The 19235-nt window shown below is 42.8% G+C and overlaps 1 protein-coding gene across 1 annotated transcript in view; it reads right to left on the bottom strand.

Annotated features, from left to right (window-relative positions):
* LOC140464927 (sodium/hydrogen exchanger 3-like) overlaps positions 1–19235 on the bottom strand; it is a 130490-nt gene that overhangs the window by 53218 nt on the left and 58037 nt on the right. Inside the window, exons 3-4 of the mRNA XM_072560564.1 lie at positions 18697–18857; positions 2069–2147 (exon numbers count right to left, since the gene is read on the bottom strand). Coding sequence (XP_072416665.1) covers positions 2069–2147; positions 18697–18857 — 240 coding nt within the window. The remainder of the gene's footprint in view (positions 1–2068; positions 2148–18696; positions 18858–19235) is intronic.

The raw sequence follows: 19235 nt of genomic DNA on the forward strand, positions 1-19235 counted from the left end.
CATTAAGTGCCAGTGCTGTCTATCCCTGAGCCACATCTCTGTAATTGCTATGATATCCCAGTCCCATGCTCCTAACCATGCCCTGAGTTCATCTGCCATCCCTGTTAGGACTCTTACATTGAAAGAAATGCAGTTTAATTTATCATTCCTTCCTTGTCCTCTGCTTTGTCCCTGCCTGCCCTGACTGACTCGCTCCTTTTCCCACCTGTACCAGTCTCAGATTGATCTCTTTCCTCACTATCTCCCTGGGTCTCACCTTCCCACCTTACTGGTTTAAATCCTCCTGAGCAGCTCTAGCAAATCTCCCTGCCAGTATATTAGTCCCCTTCCAATTCAGGTGCAAACCATCCTTCTTATACATGTCACTTCTACCCCAGAAGAGATTCCAATGATCCAAATGTGAAGTTGGGATTTAAGCTAGCAGTCAAACACAACTCTCAGTTTGTGAACAGGCCAGTTGGATCAGCTTCAAAGTTGCCAGGCAAAGCTATAGAGTCAGTGGCTTAGAAACATAGACTGGGACAATTAACAACAGCTTTAATCTTCTCAGTATTAACATTTAAGGATGTCGCTGTGAAATCATTCTCGACTCTGAGTTAAGAGATTGTAGTTCATGTTCCACTTCAGAGATTTATGCAGGCATTCCAGGATGACTCTTCAATGCAGTCCTGAGAGAATGCTGCACTGTCAGAGGTGTTTGCATTTATTCTCATTGTTAAATTGATAACAATGGTAGCTTGCTGGGCTACAACAGGGGGATGTTTAACTTTGCATGCATTGGGGTGGGAATGGAATCACATTTGTTAGAATCAGATAAGCCTGGCTGGTTTCTTTCTCCTAAAGGACATTAAACAAACAAGTTAGGTTTTATTGTGTTTGTCTTCCTTATGCTCGTTATGGTCTGGTCCATGGCAGATGCCATCTTCCTGGCTCTACACGCATCCCTGCAACATCTGGAAAACAGGGATACCTATATCAGACTCCTGCTTATTGACTTTAGCTCTGCCTTCAACACCATAAATGCAACCAAACTCTCTGCAAGTGGATCCTCAACGTCCTGACCTATAGACTGCAATCTGTACCAAAAGGCAAGAACATCTCCCCATTATAATCCTCAACACCACAATTCTGTGTTATACTCTCTTCCAACCCCCTCCAATAGGCAACAGGTACAAAAGTTTGAAAATACGTACCAACAAATTCAAGAACAGGTTCTTCCCTGCTGTTATCAGACTTATGAATGGACCTCTCATATTGAAGATGGCATTTACTATGCTTTCCTTTATTGGTCACAGCATTGAACACTGGAGTTGGGAGATCATGCTGTGGCTGTACAGGACACAGGTTTGGCCAATTTTGGAATATTGTGCGCAATTCTAGTCTCCCTCCTATAGGAAGGATGTCATGAAACTTGAAAGGGCTCAGAAAACATTTACAAGAATGCTGCCAGGGTTGGAAGGTTTGAGCTATAGGGAGAGGTTGAACAAGCTGGGGCTGTTTTCCCTGGAGCGTCAGAGGCCGAGAGGTGACCTTATGGAGGTCTATAAGATCATGAGGGGCATGGATAAGGTGAATAGACAAAGTCTTCTCATTGGATTGGGGGAGTCCAGAACTTGAGCGCATATGTTTCGAGAGAGAGGGGAAAAATTTAAAAGGGACCTAAGGGACAACTTTTTCATTCGGGGGGTGGTGCATTTATGGAATGAGCTGCCAGAGGAAATGGTAGAAGCTGGTACAATTACAACATTTAAAAGGCATCTGGATGAGTATATGAATAGGAACGGTTTAGAGGGACCAGCCAAGTACTGAAAAATGGAACTAGATCAATTTAGGATATCTGGCCAGCATGGATGAGTTGGACCGAATGCTCTGTTTCAGTGCTGTACATTTCTATGACTCTATTAGAGTTGATCTTTCTCTGCAGCTTCTCTATAGCTGTAACACTATATTTTGCACCCTGATGTATGTATGTAAGGTATGATTTGTCTGGCTAGCACACAAAACAATACTTTTCATTGTATCTCGGTATATATGACAATAATGAATCAAATCAGTCGGACTCTCATACCTATGCCTTTGAAGTAGTCCAGGCCTTGAATATTCCCTGCTCCAACTGCAACAAATGAGTTAAAGACATTGTACAGCACCTAAAAATGGAGAAAAAATACACTCGACATCAACTCAAGTTACAGGAAAGACATTTCATGGAACTTAATGCAAATTGAAATACTGCAGATGCTAGAAATCCTAAATAAAAACAGAAAAGACTTGAAGTACTCAGTAGCACTGGGAGTATCTGTGCAGAGATTCAGAGCTAACAAGCTGAATTGTTATGATGGATATCAGTGCCCTAACATCAGTTAGCCTTGAGCCAGTGCATGCCAGCTGCAAAACTTGCTCAGCAACCTGACCACAGACTGTCCCCAAATTGGCATGCTGTTGGTCCACTCTCCAAATAAGAATGATGTGTAGGCTCCTGATGCTCCCCAGCAACAGGGCCAGAAATCCTGGCACCTCACCAACACCACTGGGAGGGGTAATCATTGTAAAGAACACAGGAGATGTGAAACCTTCCAGTCCTAGGTTTAAGTACATTAAGAAATTCACAAAGCCAAGGGCTATGGTTAGCTCAGTTAGCTTGGTTAATTTGGTTTGTGATGCAGAGTGATGCCAACAGTGTGGAATCAATTCCTGCACCAGCTGAGGTTACCAGGAAGGACTCTCTTTCCCAACCTCTTCACTTGCCTGAGGTTGTGACTCTCAGTTTAAACTGCCACCAGTCATCTCTGTCTGGTGAGAGGGACAGCCCTGTAGTCTGTTAGGACTATGGAGACTAATTGATCTGATTGTGGCTTCAATTCCACTTTTCCACCCATTCCTCCTACCCTTAGATTCTTAATTAAGAACCTACTTCCAACTTTAAAGTTTTCCTTGCACTTCACCACATTCTGGGGAAGGGAATTCCTAAGACTTACAACCCTGTAAGGGGTTTAAAAAAAGTCTGCTCATCTCAGTCGAAAATGGGAAACCATTTGTTACCACGGAGCCTTCTCTATTGGACTGCTGGCAGAGAGGCCACCTCCATTTGGCTAGCAGTTTCTCCACATGGCAAACATGACTCTACCATCAGGAAAGAGCCAAAGGCAGCATAAAGTGACCCCTTCTTTGTCCTTTAATCATATAAATCAGCTGCCTGATAAACAAGGCTTGAACATATTCCTTTTGTTTGCAGAGAACTGATTTGTGCATACAAATCTATATCACTTCTATTGAGCATAAATAGTGCCACATTATGAGTTTAACAGATTATCTTAAATTGGTTGTTTCTGTATTTTTAGCACATTCAGGGTTGTTCAGCAGGTGTTGCCGAATTGCAAAATGACATCTAACAATAGACCCAATGTTTTAAGTTTTCCAAACACTGGCCGGTTGAGTATAAGTTGTAGTCCGGCTACTATGAACAATAGGAGGAACATGTCATAATCAGCCAGTTGTTGGGATGTAGAGCCTCTGTACTTGACATTGAACTAACACAGAAATGTGTATGCGACATTGCTCAATTGTGTGGTAGGCAGATTGTTGCAGCAGTGTCATTGGTTTAGCAGCACTTGAAACACCAGGGTGGAGGAGCCCAGATCCAGACACATGGCTGAGCTAAAATCAAGAGCTGTTCCAAAGACCACCCAACTTTATTAAGATAAGACTATAAGATGATCCCTTTTTGTTGGCTTTATATTCTGTCTTTTAGTTTATTCTTTGTGTTTTAAGATGGAGCTGGAGATTGGTGACATGAAACAACACTTTTCACTGTATTTGTAACATATACAAATGATGATAAGTAATTCAAATCAAATCAACTACAGGTTATACATGTTATTACTATGCAGTGACTTTAGAGCTAATAGTTTCCATTAAAAAGATGCAGTCATCATTCGAATAAAGCCCAAGTTCAACTTAAGTGAGTTGAAGTGCTTAATCTAGGCATTTCATGTAACTGCTACAGGAGTACTGCATTGTCAGAGGTATTACTGTCTGGATGAATGTTAAAACTCAGATCCTTCTGCCAATTCCATTAGATCAGAGGGACACAATTGACCAGATGGCTCTGTAAAGAAATAGCAAATTAAAACTTCATCCTGGTAAACAGTCTCAGCCATTAACATTTTTTCTACTTTATATGTTTCTTATATTCTACCATAGAAACACTTCAAAAGTAGTTCATTGGCTGTGAAGGACTTTGGAATCTTTTGCTGCCCTGAAAAGTGCTATAAAAATAGAAGGTTAATTGGGATTTTGATATGCACTAATTGGCTGCTGTATTTACCTACACAACAGGGGGCCCATGTTACAAAAGTAATTGAAGTTTTGGAAGAACTTTAGAATATGATAATAAATCCAAGCCATCTCTTCTAATCTGAATAATTTTCAAGGTTGGGTTGATCAATAGCGGGTGTATCCAAATTTGTGTAAGTATGAAAAATGTACAGGGCAAATGTAGTCTGTCAATATATAACCTAAGAAAATCTACTAGTGCACTTAAAAATTATTGTAGTCGTGCTTTGTCTATAAACCACGAGGGGGAGCCAATCTTACATATTTCAATCAATCATGTTTGACTGGACAAATTATGGAGAAAGTGAGGACTACAGATGCTGGAGATCAGAGCTGAAAAATGTGTTGCTGGAAAAGCACAGAAGGTCAGGCAGCATCCAAGGAACAGGAGAATCGACGTTTCGGGCATAAGCCCTTCTTCAGGAATTCCTTGGATGCTGCCTGGACAAATTATGGTCATCTTCACTGAAATGTCCTGGACTATTTTCTCAAGTCACCCACAATCCTTTGACCTAGAGGCAAGAGAATGCCAGAAACTCTGACAACATTAATACCATGTGACTGCAAGTTATTCCCTGCACATAACCCATCAGTGTCCTCCCCCACAGCAATCACACAGGGCATATTTGGGTGGAGGTGGTGGTAAAATTGTAATATCACTGAATTAATAATCCAGAACCACAGGCTAATGATCTGGGGATATGGGTTTGGTTTCCGTCATGGCAGATGGTAAAATTCAAACTCAATAGAATCGAAAATATAAAGCCAACCCAAAGGTAATCAGGCTGATTGATGTAAAAACTTATTTAGTCCACTAATGTCCTTTAGCACAAGAAATCTGCCATCTTTACCTGTTCTAGCTTACAAGAGACTGAAGACCCACAGCAATGCAGTTGACTCTTAACTGCCTTCAGAAATGGCCTGGCAAACAACAACAGTTTAAGGTCATTTTTGGAATAGAACAGCTGCTGGCCTTACCAGTGATGCCCATGTCCCAAAAACAAAAAGAGATCTCTCCACTTTTAGAGTTATAACTAACTTTGGTCAATGTTGACTCAGTGATAGCTCTCTTGTGAATGACCCAAGAAAACATAGGTATAAGTCCAACCTGAAAGATTGCAGCAGAATCAAGGCTGACATTTCATAAAATCATAGAAGCCCTACAGTGTGAAAACAGGCTCTTCAGTCCAACAAGTCCACACCTACCCTCTGAAGAGTAGCCCACCCAGACCCAATTCCCTACATTTAACCCTGCTACTGCACCTATTCTACACATCCCTGAAAAATATGGGTATTTTGGCATGGTCAATTCACCTGACCTGCACACCTTTGAACTGTGGAGGAAACCCACGCAGACATGGGGAGAAAGTACAAACTCCACACAGACAGTCACCTGAGGCTGGAATCGAACCCGGGTCCCTGGCACTGTGAGGCAGCAGTGCTAACCACTGAGCCACTGTGCTGCCCTAAACTAAATCAAAATACTGCAGCTGCTGGAAATCTGAAATAAAAACAAAGAGTCATAGAGTCACACAGCATGAAAACAGACCCTTCGGTCCAATTCATCCACGCCAACAGGTTTACCAAACTAGACTAATCCTGTGATTGTGTTTGGCTCATATCCCTCCAAACCTTTCCCAATCATGTACCTGTCCAAATGTTTTTTGCATGTTCTAATTGTACCTGCTCAGTCTTTGGAGATCTCTCCAGCACTTTGGTTTTATTTCAGGCTGACATTCCACAGCAGTTCCAAAAGAATGCCGCACGGTCAGAGGCACTATTTCAGGACCCTCAATAATTATTTCAAGAGCGGGACCTTGTTCCGGTCTTCTGGTGAATATTTATCCCTCAATCGGCATCAATAAAAGTTTGTTTATCTGTTTGTTTACTTCAATGCTGTGTTCAAATTAATTGACTCACAACCCTACAACAGTAGGTACACATCAAGAGTACTTAACCATGTAGCATTTTGAGACGTCCAGAGTTAGTGAATGATACAATGGGAATAAGAGTTCTTTATTCAGTCTATGCTAGCAGTGGGACAGAGGACCCTGAAATCCTATTGTTAGAAACACTGGGCAGAATCTTACTCATTTTAGGCTAAGTGTGAGTTATGACGAGTTTTTTTGTCTCGTGAAGCCCAATGATATTTCTCACTGTATCTTGCCAAACTCTCCTCATTAACTATCTACCCCCACCACCATGGTGTCTGATTCTACACCCATCTTACCACCCTTTGTTCCAGGGACATCTCACCACTCACTCTACATCCACTAAATGACCAACAGCTTGCACCATCTTTAAAAGGACACAGTGTACCCAGGCAGGCACTGGTAATCCACCATTGTGCCTCACCGGCAGTCTAATGACACAGCAGCCACAGAACCATGCTGTGTACAAACAGCACTTAGCCAGCACGGCTGCTGCTCACTCAGACATGAAACCCCATTTTCTCAGCCTCATCAGCATTTTACCACCAGGCCACGCACTTGCCCTGTCCTTCACTACATCCCTTCCAAACACTCTCTCTAAAAGCTACCACCATTGTTTCTTCAATGTCCACTCATAGTGCATCAGGGGAACATCACATCTGGATAAACCCAAACATTAGTTTTTTTATTGACAGGCAACAAAAGAGGAAAGAACACTGAACTACACTCACCCTCACAATGCAAACCAAGTACTGGAATCATGCTCTTTGCAGTCTATGATGGTCCTCTGAACCCAGCTCCCATCTACTGGAACCAGGCATCAGTCAGGTCCTGTCTGCCCTTTAACACCCAGTTGCAGCTGAGCTCTGTCATCCACAAGGAAAACTTCCTCCAGATCAATGTCCTCCTCCTTCGCCTCTGATAACTTCCCCCAAATTCCCCCAATTCCTCTGAATCCATCACATAATTACTTTGTTTGCTCCAGTTGTTCAGAGCAGATAGCACACTCTTGTCCAAACTATACTGGAGAGGGCCTCCCCAGACTGCTCCAAGCCAGTGGAACTGCACTTTTAGGCAGTCTTACCACCAGTACTACCAAGATCCTGGTCACAGCATGTGCACCAACTTGGTAAAAGTGCCAATCTGGCTGAGTGACCAGCACATTACATCAAAAATGGAGTGCCTGCTATAATGAGACCACTTTCCTATCCTAGACCCTTCTTAAGCTATCCAGCTTCCATTGCATTTATTCAAGTCCATCCGTTGTTATGCTTACATGACGCAATCCACAGCACCCCTGGAAGTTCCACTCGGCTTTTCCATCCTTTTATGTTATTGGCATTAATATTTGAGATCCCAGCGTTAGGTTTTCAAGCACAATGGCATGGCGCAATTTGCCTTTGACCAACATTCAATGCATAATAGCCATTGCTCTGCATGCATTGTCTATGTATTTGCAAACAAAATATAGCTGGAGTTGCAAAAGGATACTGCATATATTTGATCCTCCAATGCCCTAATATCCAGTGGTTGTGGATCCTGTGCTTTCACCCATTAAACTGACATTGACTCCACCCATGATGGGAGTTGTCCCAGTCATTTTCCATTTGGATTGTGTGTGTACAGAATGCAAGGCAGGGAACATAGCTCCTGGAGCCAACTGTCAACATCAGGTTTTGTTGAGTTGTCAACTACCCTCAAGAGAACCTCCATGTCCCTTACGTCTACTGCTCTGCCCTCATCAATCTTCTTTGTTACTTCTTCAAAAAACTCAATCAAGTTTATGAGACATGATTTCCCATGCACAAAGCCATGTTGACTTACATTAGCCAGACAGGCCACTATCACTCATCCCTCATGTGGACACCCACCACATCAAACTTCACCTCCAACTGTTCTTACTGCCCCTTGAGCTCCAACATTATATCATAATGTTGCCCAGCATCTATGCTTTCCTCTGGAAGCTGTGATGGTCATCATGTAGCCCCAATACCCCATACCCAACACCCCTCCAGTAGCCATGTCTTCAGATGCTGTTCAACATACCCACCTCCTCCCAACATACCCAACAGAGATTCCCCTGTTGCTGTCCTTGTTCCCACTTCCGCTGCCTACCTCCTTGCCCCCTGCCTTGATCCCCCAACTCCTTTTGACCCCCAACAGTTGCCCCTGCAAGGCCCACTGTACACTCCTTAGAGTCATAGAGTCATAGAGATGTACAGCATGGAAATAGACCCTTCGTCCAACCTGTCCCGGCCGACCAGATATCACAACCCAATCTAGTCCCACCTGCCAGCAGCCAGCCCATATCCCTCCAAACCCTTCCTATTCATATACCCATCCAAATGCCTCTTAAATGTCGCAATTGTACCAGCCTCCACCACATCCTCTGGCTGCTCATTCCTTCCACGCACCATTCCCCGCATGAACAAGTTGCCCCTTAGGTCTTTTTCATATCTTTCCCCTCTCACCCTAAACCTATGCCCTCTAGTTCTGGACTCCCCGACCCCAAGGAAAAGACTTTGTCTATTTACCCTATCCATGCCCCTCATAATTTTGTAAACCTCCATAAGGTCACCCCTCAGCCTCCAATGCTCCAGGAAAAACAGCCCCAGCCTGTACAGCCTCTCCCTATAGCTCAAATCCTCCAACGCTGGTAACATCCTTGTAAATCTTTTCTGAACCCTTTCAAGTTTCACAACATCTTTCCAATAGGAAGGAGACCAGAATTGCACGCAATATTCCAACAGTGGCCTAACCAATGTCCCGTACAGAAGCAACATGACCTCCCAACTCCTGTACTCAATACTCTGACCAATAAAGGAATGCATACCAAGCACCTTCTTCACTATCCTATCTACCTGCAACTCCACTTTCAAGAAGCTATGAACTTGCACTCCAAGGTCTCTTTGTTCAGCAACATTTCCTACAACCTTACCATTGTGTAAGTCCTGCTAAGATTTGCTTTCCCAAAATGCAGCACCTCGCATTTATCTGAATTAAACTCCATCTGCCACTTCTCAGCCCATTGGCCCATCTGGTCCAGAGCTTGTTGTAATCCGAGGTAACCCTTTTCACTGTCCACTACACCTCCAATTTTGGTGTCATCTGCAAACTTACTAACTGTACCTCTTATGCTTGCATCCAAATCATTTATGTAAATGACAAAAAGTAAAGGACCCAGCACCGATCCTTGTGGCACTCCACAGGTCACAGGCCTCCAGTCTGAAAAACAACCCTCCACCACTTCCCTCTGTCTTCTACCTTTGAGCCAGTTCTGTATCCAAATAGTAATTCTCCCTTTATTCCATGAGATCTAACCTTGCTAATCAGTCTCCAATGGGGAACCTTGTCGAACGCCTTAATGAAGACCATATAGATTACATCTACTGCTCTGCCCTCATCAATCTTCTTTGTTGCTTCTTCAAAAAACTCAATCAAGTTTATGAGACATGATTTCCCATGCACAAAGCCATGTTGACTATCCCTAATCAGTCCTTGCCTTTCCAAATACATGTACATCCTGTCCCTCAGGATTCCCTCCAACAACATGCCCACCACTGAGGTCAGGCTCACAGGTCTATAGTTCCCTGGCTTGTCGTTACCATCCTTCTTAAACAGTGGCACCACGTTTGCCAACCTCCAGTCTTCCAGGACCGCACCTGTGATTATTGATGATACAAATAACTCAGCAAGAGGCCCAGCAATCACTTCTCTAGTTTTCCACAGAGTTCTCGGATACCCCTGATCAGGTCCTGGGGATTTATCCACCATTAACTGTTTCAAGACATCCAACACTTCCTCCTCTGCAATCTGGACATTTTGCAAGATGTCACCATCTATTTCCCTACAGTCTATATCTTCCATATCCTTTTCCACAGTAAATACTGATGCAAAATATTCATTTAACATTTCCCCCATTTTCTGTGGCTCCATATAAAGGCTGCCTTGCTGATCTTTGAGGGGCCCTACTCTCTCCCTTGTTACCCTTTTGTCCTTAACATATTTGTAAAACCCTTTGGATTCTCCTTAATTCTATTTGCCAACGCTATCTCATGTCCCCTTTTTGCCCTCCTGATTTCCCTCTTAAGTATACTCCTACTTCCTTTATACTCTTCGAAGGATTCACTCGACCTATCCTGTCTATACCTGACATATGCTTCCTTCTTTTTCTTAACCAAACCCTCAATTTCTTTAGACATCCAGCATTCCCTATACCTACCAGCCTTCTCTTTCACCCTGACAGGAATATACTTTCTCTGGATTCTTGTTATCTCATTTCTGAAGGCTTCCCATTTTCCAGCCGTCCCTTTAACTGCAAACATCTGCCTCCAATCAGCTTTTGAAAGTTCTTGCCTAATACCTTCAATTGCCTTTCTCCAATTTAGAACTTCAACTTTTAGATCTGGTCTATCCTTTTCCATGACTATTTTAAATCTAATAGAATTATGGTTGCTGGCCCCAAAGTGCTCCTCCACTGACACTTCAGTCACCTGCCCTGCTTTATTTCCCAAGAGTAGGTCAAGTTTTGCACCTTCTCTAGGAGGGTACATCCACATACTGAATCAGAAAATTTTCTTGTACGCATTTAAGAAATTCCTCTCCATCTAAACCCTCAACCCTTAACACCCTTAACCAGTCGATGTTTGGAAAGTTAAAATCCCCTACCATAACCACCCTACTATTCTTACAGATAGCTGAGATCTCCTTACAAGTTTCTTTCTCAATTTCCCTCTGACTATTGGGGGGTCTATAATACAATCCCAATAAGGTGATCATCCCCTTCTTATTTCTCAGTTCCACCCAAATAACTTCCCTGAATGTGTTTCCAGGAATATCCTCCCTCAGCACAGCTGTTAACGCTATCCCTTATCAAAAATGCCACTCCCCCTCCTCTCTTGCCTCCCTTTCTATCCTTCCTGTCGCATTTGTATCCTGGAACATTCAGTTGTATCCTGGAACATTATCCTGGAACATTATCCTGGAACATTTGTATCCTGGAACATTAAGCTGCCAGTCCTGCCTATCCCTGAGCCATGTTTCTGTAATTGCTGTGATATCCCAGTCCCATGTTCCTAACCATACCCTGAGTTCATCTGCCTGCCCTGTTAGGCCTCTAACATTGAAATAAATGCAGTTTAATTTATTAGTCCTACTTTGTCTCTGCCTGCACTGACTGTTTGACTCACGTCTATTCTCAGCTGTACCCATCTCAGATTGATCTCTTTCCTCACTATCTCCCTGGGTCCCCTCCCCTGCACCCCCACCCCCACCCCCCCCCCCCCACCCCCCCCCACCCCACCTTACTAGTTTAAATCCTCCCAAGCAGTTCTAGTACATTTTCCTGTCAGTATATTAGTCCCCTTCCAATTTAGGTGCAATCCGTCCTTCTTGTACAAGTCACTTCTACCCCAAAAGAGATTCCAATGATCCAAAAATGTGAATCCTTCTCCCATACACCAGCTCCTCTGCCATGCATTCATCTGCTCTATCCTCCTATTCCTGCCCTCACTAGCTCGTAGCATTGGGAGTAATCCGGTTATTACTACCCTTGAGGACCTCCTTTTTAAATTTCTGCCTAACTCTCTGTAATCTCCCTTCAGAGTCTCAACCTTTTCCCTTCTTATATCATTGGTTCCAATGTAGACAATGACGTCTTGCTGGCCCCTCTCCCCCTTGAGAACATTCTGCACCCTCTCTGAGACATCCTTGATCCTGGTACCAGGGAAACAACACACCATTCTGCTTTTTCTCTGCTGGACACAGAAATGTCTGTCTGTACCTCGGACTACAGAATCCCCTAACACAATTGATCTCTTGGAAGCCGAAGTATGTGTCATTGAATTAGAGCCAGTCTCAATACCAGAAACTTGGCTGTTCATGCTACGTTCCCCTGAGAATCCATCGCCCCCTACATTTTCCAAAACAGCATACCTGTTTGAAATGGGTATATCCACAAAAGACTCCTGCCCTAGGTGCCGACCTCTCTTACCCTTCCTGGAGTTAACCCATCTATGTGACTGTATCTGAGATTTTCCCCCCCTTCCTATAACTGCCATCCATCACATACTGTTGCTGTTGCAAATTCTTCATCGCTTCTATCTGTCTCTCCAACCAATCCACTCGATCTGATAAGATTCGCATCCAACAGCATTTATGGCAGATATAATCCGCAGTAATCCTTAAACTCTCTTTAAACTCCCACATCTGACAAGATGTACATATCACTGCAAAGGCCATTTTGCTCCTTCACAATCTACAGACCCAGAAAATAACACCGTCTTATTCCTCTACAAAACACTGCACCAGGTTAAATTAATGGCTATGACTTATATTTTACGTTTAATCAAGAGACTTATCTCCAAAATATATAATCAAGAAAGAACCCACTCTACTCATTAATACAGCCTTTATCTTGGACAGACTTAAAACAACAATTCACTTATCTGATTCTGTGTTGTGAACTTCACCCAAACCAGTTCCTCCAAGATTTGTTGTGAAATTCACTGTTTGTTAATTTTCCCAGATGGACTCCGATGTCCAGCGACACATGAATTCAAAAACAGCAAAGTCAGTAACTGTGCATGTTCTCTCTCTCTCTCTCCTGCACTGCCCTCACCATGTTAAATGACTGACAGATGCACACCCAGGTCTGTATTCACTCCAGACCTCTGACTGATTTCAAACGCCCAGCTCAGATAGATCCTGAAAGATAAGTATGATAAGCAAGCTTTCTGTGTATCTGTGCAAAAGAGCATGGCAATAAAGGCAGTGCACCAGCAGTTTGGTTCAATCAGAAACTCCAATACTAATGTGCTAACAGACAGGGCATGGCAAGGCAAGCAAAGGGAAGGCATGGATGGAGCAAGGCTGCAGGGAAGCACCGAGTGAATATGCAGTAAAAGAGCAAGTGAGCAGTCTTGAGATGCAACCTGGTCCAATCTGCAAGCTGATGCCCGCCTGTGCTTGCAAAGTGTCCCTGCTGCAGCCTTTCACTGCCAGTTGCCAGTGGTAGCCGACAAAACAATTCTGTGCTTCCTCGGTAGCTTGCAAGTGGATCAAAGAAGTGCCATGATAGTCATGGGAGAGTTGGCAACTGCCAGATGCCAATGTCCTTTGAAGGGTGCATTGTCCTCTGTATCAGTACCCTGAGGTATTATTTGTTGCTGAGCAACCTGGAAGCTCAACATAGTCAGTGGCAAGCTGAATTCCCCAGATACCCACTCTGATTCGCCTGTCAAGATTTCTTGATATCTGGCTTGTCTGGTAAGATAGATAGCTGAATATTCAATGATGCAACTTGTGCATCAACAATTGGTGCATTTAACAATTTGTGGTATTAATAGATGCATAACATCTCCTTAAGTGGCAACTTGCTGCTTGTGGTGATTTTAATGAAGTCAGACAGCTGGACCTTATGGAATATGAGTATCCTGATTGGGCTGTTAATCTGGCCCAATTAGGGAGCCTTGGCTGACATATGAAAAGGGTGGGAGTCAGAGATGCTGTCACTCTGGTATCTGACTCTGAATGAGACAGTACTAAAATCAAACACTGTAAATAAAGGGAGACTTGGGGACAGGATACCTACCTCTGTTGATTTATTTCACTGCTGCCTAGTGAAAAGCTCACCTCGCTGCTCAGCAAAATTATAAAGGATGCAGTGAGATGCTCTGAACATGAAGACAGACCTCTCCAATCTAGTCCAATACTACCTCAGTATGACTTTTGTTGCTCAGACCTATACCAGATTCCACCCATAACCCATTCTTCCTCCGGCACAAGCAATTTGTTACACCAATTCCTTGTAATTTTAAAGAGGAACTTTATTCACTTAACAATGACATCTATTAAACTTGAACTCATTAAACACTACACCATTATCAAGTGTAGAAGAAGGATTTCTACACAAAAATCCATTATGTTGTAAACTATATTCCACCCAATTCTTCTGAAAGTCTGGTTTAATTATTAAATCCAAATATTATGTGTGTCACCACTACTGAGAGGTTATTGAAATCACTTCAGTTTGTATATTTGAACTGGGAACATGGCAATGTGTAAATACAATACCATATTAAACCCCTCATTGGTTGGCCAGCTCATTTCCACAACTTACTGGAACCCATTCTGATACCATGGTAACCAGATTCCTGAGATAAATTACTACTTTTGCACCACCTCGTATATCTGTGCTGATTTGTGTGCTCCCCATAGGTTGCAAACGATGCTATTTTTAGTTTTCCAAGTCCTGAATGTTGTCAGTAAAGATAAATTAGCTGGTCTATAGTATTCAGAACGTAGTGGTGTAAGTAAAACAAATGTTAAGTCAGTTTTGTGCTTGCACTGCAAAGGCCTGTAAGATCATCCTGAAGTGTCCAAGAATTAAAGATCCAGACTCTCAGTAAACCCAAGAGGAAGAAATATAGGTGGTGTCAACTAAAATTGTATGTTTCTCCCCACCCAATTTTATTTGAATACCTTTAGTTATTAGGCGTAAAAATGTTGGCAGTAAACAAAAAGAGGCCATATGACAAACATTTAAGAGGCAAATATATTTTCTCTCAGAGTGTTGAGTGCCTTTGGAACTCCTTGCTGCAGAGACCTGTGTGAGACAAACAAACTGCAGATGCTGAAATCCAAGGTAGACAAGCAGGAGGCTGGAAGATCACAGCAATCCAGGCAGCATCAGGTGGAGGAGAGGTCAACATTTCAGGTGAGGAAGGGTTACACCTGAAATGTTGACTTCTCGAGCTCCTGAAGCTGCCTGGCTTGCTATGTTCTTCCAGCCTCCTGTGTGAGCAGAGTCATATAAACTTAAGGCTGATTAAGATAGATTCTTGATCAGTAGGGGAAATCAAGGGTTACAGGGAAAAGGCAGGAAAGCGGACGTAAGGAAAGTTGTATCAAGATAGGATAATGAAAAAGACATTTGGCATGCTTGTCTTTATTGATCAGTTTGTGAAGGTTTGTAGCTCAGGTTGAGGTTTAGGGTGTAGGTTTGCTCGCTGAGCTGTAGGTTTGATATCCAGACGTTTCATTACCTGGCTAGGTAACACCATCAGTGGCGACCTCCAAGTGAAGCGAAGCTGTTGTCTCCTGCTTTCTATTTATATGTTTGTCCTGGATGGGGTTCCTGGGGTTTGTGGTGATGTCATTTCCTGTTCGTTTTCTGAGGGGTTGATAGATGGCATCTAGACCTATGTGTTTGTGGCATTGTGGTTGGAGTGCCAGGCCTCTAGGAATTCTCTGGCATGTCTTTGCTTAGCCTGTCCCAGGATAGATGTGTTGTCCTAGTCGAAATGGTTTTTTTTTTCATCCGTGTGTAGGACTACGAGGGAGAGAGGGTCATGTCTTTTTGTGGCTAGCTGGTGTTCATGTATCCTGGTGGCTAACTTTCTTCCTGTTTGTCCTAGGTAGTGTTTGTGGCAGGCCTTGCATGGAATTTTGTAGATGACGTTGGTTTTGTCCATGGGTTGGACTGAGTCTTTTAAGTTTGTTCGTTTTTGTTTGAGAGTGTTGGTGGGTTTGTGTGCTACTAGGATTCCGAGGGGTCTTAATAGTCTGGCTGTCATTTCTGAAACTTCTTTGATGTATGGTAAGGTGGTTAGGGTTTCTGGCTGTGTTTGGTCTGCTTGTCGTGGTTTGTTCTTGAGGAATCTGCACCCTTTATTATTTGAGTATCCGTTCTTCTTGAATACGTTGTATAGGTGGTTCTCCTCTGTTTTCCAAAGTTTGTCTGTGCTGCAATGTGTGGTGGCTCATTGGAATAGTGTTCTGATACAGCTTCGTTTGAGTGTGTTGGGATGGTTGCTGGTGTAGTTAAGTATTTGGTCAGTGTTTGTCGGTTTTCTGTATACGCAGGTTTGCAGTTCTCCGTTGTCCTTTCTTTTGACTGTGACATCCAGGAATGCGAGTTTGTTGTCGATTTCTTCCTCCTTAGTTCACCTATACCCTTTATTGATCAGTGTCATGAGTATAGGTGTTGGGAGGTCATGTTGTGACTGAACACGACATTGGTTAGGCTACTTTTGGAATACTGCATTCAATTCTGGTCTCTCTGCTAAGGAAGAACGTTGTGAAACTTAAAAGCATTTAGAAAAGATTTATAAGGATGTTTCCAGGGTTAGAGGGTCAGAGCAATAGGAAGGAGCTGAATAGGCTGGGGCTATTTTTCCTGGAGAATCAGAGGCTGAGGGGTGACATTATAGAAGTTTATAAAATCATGACAGGCACGGGTAGAGTAAATAGCCAAGTTCTTTTTCCTAGGGGAGGGGAATTCAAAACTAGAGAGCATAGGTTTAAGGTGAGAGGGGTAAGATATAAAAGGGACTTAAGGGTCAACGTTTTCAATGTTTTGCAGAGGGTGGTGAGTGTATGGAAAGAGCTGCCTGAGGAAGTAATAGAGGTTGGTACAATTACAACATTTAAATGGCATCTGGATGGGTACATGAATAGGAAGGGTTTAAAGGATATGGGCCAAGTGTTGGTAAATGGGACTAGATTAATTTAGGATATCCGGTCGGTGTGGATGAGTTGTACCGAAGGGTCTGTTTCCATGCTGTACATCTCTATGACTCTATGACTCTATAACAATGATCTTAACGAATGGCAGAACACAATTTTGGGGTGACTAGCCTACTTTGTTCTTATTTCTTGTTGCCTTATATCAGCTGATTTAGTGTGTGGTGAGAATGGACAACTCAGGCATTCAGTGGCAAGAGTGTATGGCAGGACCACTTGGAGGCTGGAGATCCCGTGCTGAAAGTTCCAGGTATATGCTCAGATGCAGCAACCGTTATTGCTAATTAGTTAAGGTCACAGAAAGATTATCAACTCTTTTCACTGTTTTTTGACAATAGGTTCGAGAAGACTCCTGCAGTTTGAGGGGAGATGTGGTTCATGGTGCACACTTGGGAGCAATAGGTAACTTGTATCCCACATCCCCCACAACTGTCAGCTTCAGACAGTTTTTCTTTTGTAAACTAACTGTTAGTGATTAATTTTTGGTCAGTCAATAACTCCACTATCATTCTAACTCCGGTGGCAACAGACAAATTAAGTGACCTTAGGAATCACTGGACAAAAAAGGACTTTGTAATTATGATTTGTGCTAAAAGATTAATCTGACACAAAACTGCTCACAATTTAACAGAAGCTAGCATTGATCTCACTTAGAGATCGTGAGATAGTCAATAGGTGGCCATTCAACACTTAGTAGTTTTGATGCAAAGTATCAGGAATCTTTATACAGCAACCAGCTGTTGATACATTTCCCTTGGAACTGTGAGCAAATTTGAAGTTTTCTATTCCATAACATCAGCACAATTTATTGGGAAAAGCACATCTATAATTGATAGAAAAAGTAAATCCACTTGTGAAATGTACCATACCAGAAAATTTTAAGACATGAGAAAATCTGTTCATGGGATGAGCGCACTGCTGACTAGGCCAAGATTTATTGCCCAGAGGGTAGGATGTGGAGGTGCCAGTGTTGGACTGGCCTGGACAAAATCAGAAGTCACACGACAACAGGTTATAGTCTGATGAAGGATCATTGCTCCGAAAACATTTGCTTTCAAATAAAGCTTTGCAACTATAACTCGGTGCATGTGACTTGTGACTTTAGTAAGAGTTGATCACATTGCTGTGGGTCTGGAGTCACACAAAGGCCAGACCAGGTAAAGATGGCAGGTCCCTAAAGGACATTAGCAAACCAGATGGATCTTTCATGACAATGGATACTTGGACATCAGTAGACTCTTTCATTCCAGATATTTATTGAAGTCAAATTCCACCATCTGCCATGGCAGGATTTGAACCCAGCTGTCCAGAACATAACCTGGGCCTCTGGATTAACAGTCCAGCTATAATACCTTAAGGCCATTGCCTCCTCACATTAACTCCCAGATTTGGCTATGTAGTAGTTATGGTACTGCACTTATAATTCAGAGAATGAAAACTCAAATCAACTTAAATTCAGTTTTACAAAATTCTGTCTGTAAAATCTGCCACGAGGTTGTTGGAACGTCTAAAAACAGGAACAACTGGGTTACTTGGGCTACAAAGCATGTCATTCTTACTTGATCTGGCCTATATGTTACTGCAGTCCCACACCTATGTGACTGAAATTAATATGGCCTGGTATCAGACCACTCAGTTGTATCAAACTGTTACAAAAAATACCACAGGGATTGGAACAGTTTGAAGAGAAGGCCACCATCTTCTAAAGATGAACAGTAAATGCCACTCCTGCCAGCAATGACCAAGAATGAACTTTTAAATAATGACTTTTGATCTAATCTCACACATCTGTGACAATACATCTATATCCAAATTGAAAAATGTGTTTGCGCAAATCAAAACACTTCCCTTCATTACCAAACTAAACAGGATAAGCAATGAAGAAAGTTAAATGCCAGGGTGAACGTACCACAGTGACTCCATCATTAAGCAGAGATTCTCCAAAGACAACGATAAACAATGCTTCATTCACGTGAATCTCTTCAAACACAGTCAACACAGCGACTGTGTCAACTGCAGCAATCACACTTCCAAACAGGAGGAATTCCAGGAGACCAGCATCAAGATTTCCTGCAAACCAAATGGAAACCACAAAGAATGTCAGCTCTCAGCCATTCCTAGGATAAGAAACAATATGCATTTATATAGCGCCTTGTTGCAGTAAAACTTCCCGTAACACCTCACTCGAGCCACTGAGCCACATAAACCAACAGTCGGAGAAATGGCCAAATGGTTGGTCCAAACATTACATTCTAAAGAGTGACTTAAAAGGAGTATGGAGTGGAATGGTAAAGTCTAGAGAGGGAATTCCAGAATCAACTGTGGGCAGCAGAAGACCTGGCCAGCTTTAGTGAAGGAGATCAGGAATTGTGCAAAGGGACAGAATTGGAGACCTCCAGAGATTTTGGAAGGTTGAGCCATTTAGGGACACAGAGAGGCCATGGAGGA

The sequence above is a fragment of the Chiloscyllium punctatum genome, chromosome 41, assembly GCF_047496795.1.
Source record: "Chiloscyllium punctatum isolate Juve2018m chromosome 41, sChiPun1.3, whole genome shotgun sequence".
Taxonomy (NCBI): Eukaryota; Metazoa; Chordata; class Chondrichthyes; order Orectolobiformes; family Hemiscylliidae; genus Chiloscyllium; species Chiloscyllium punctatum.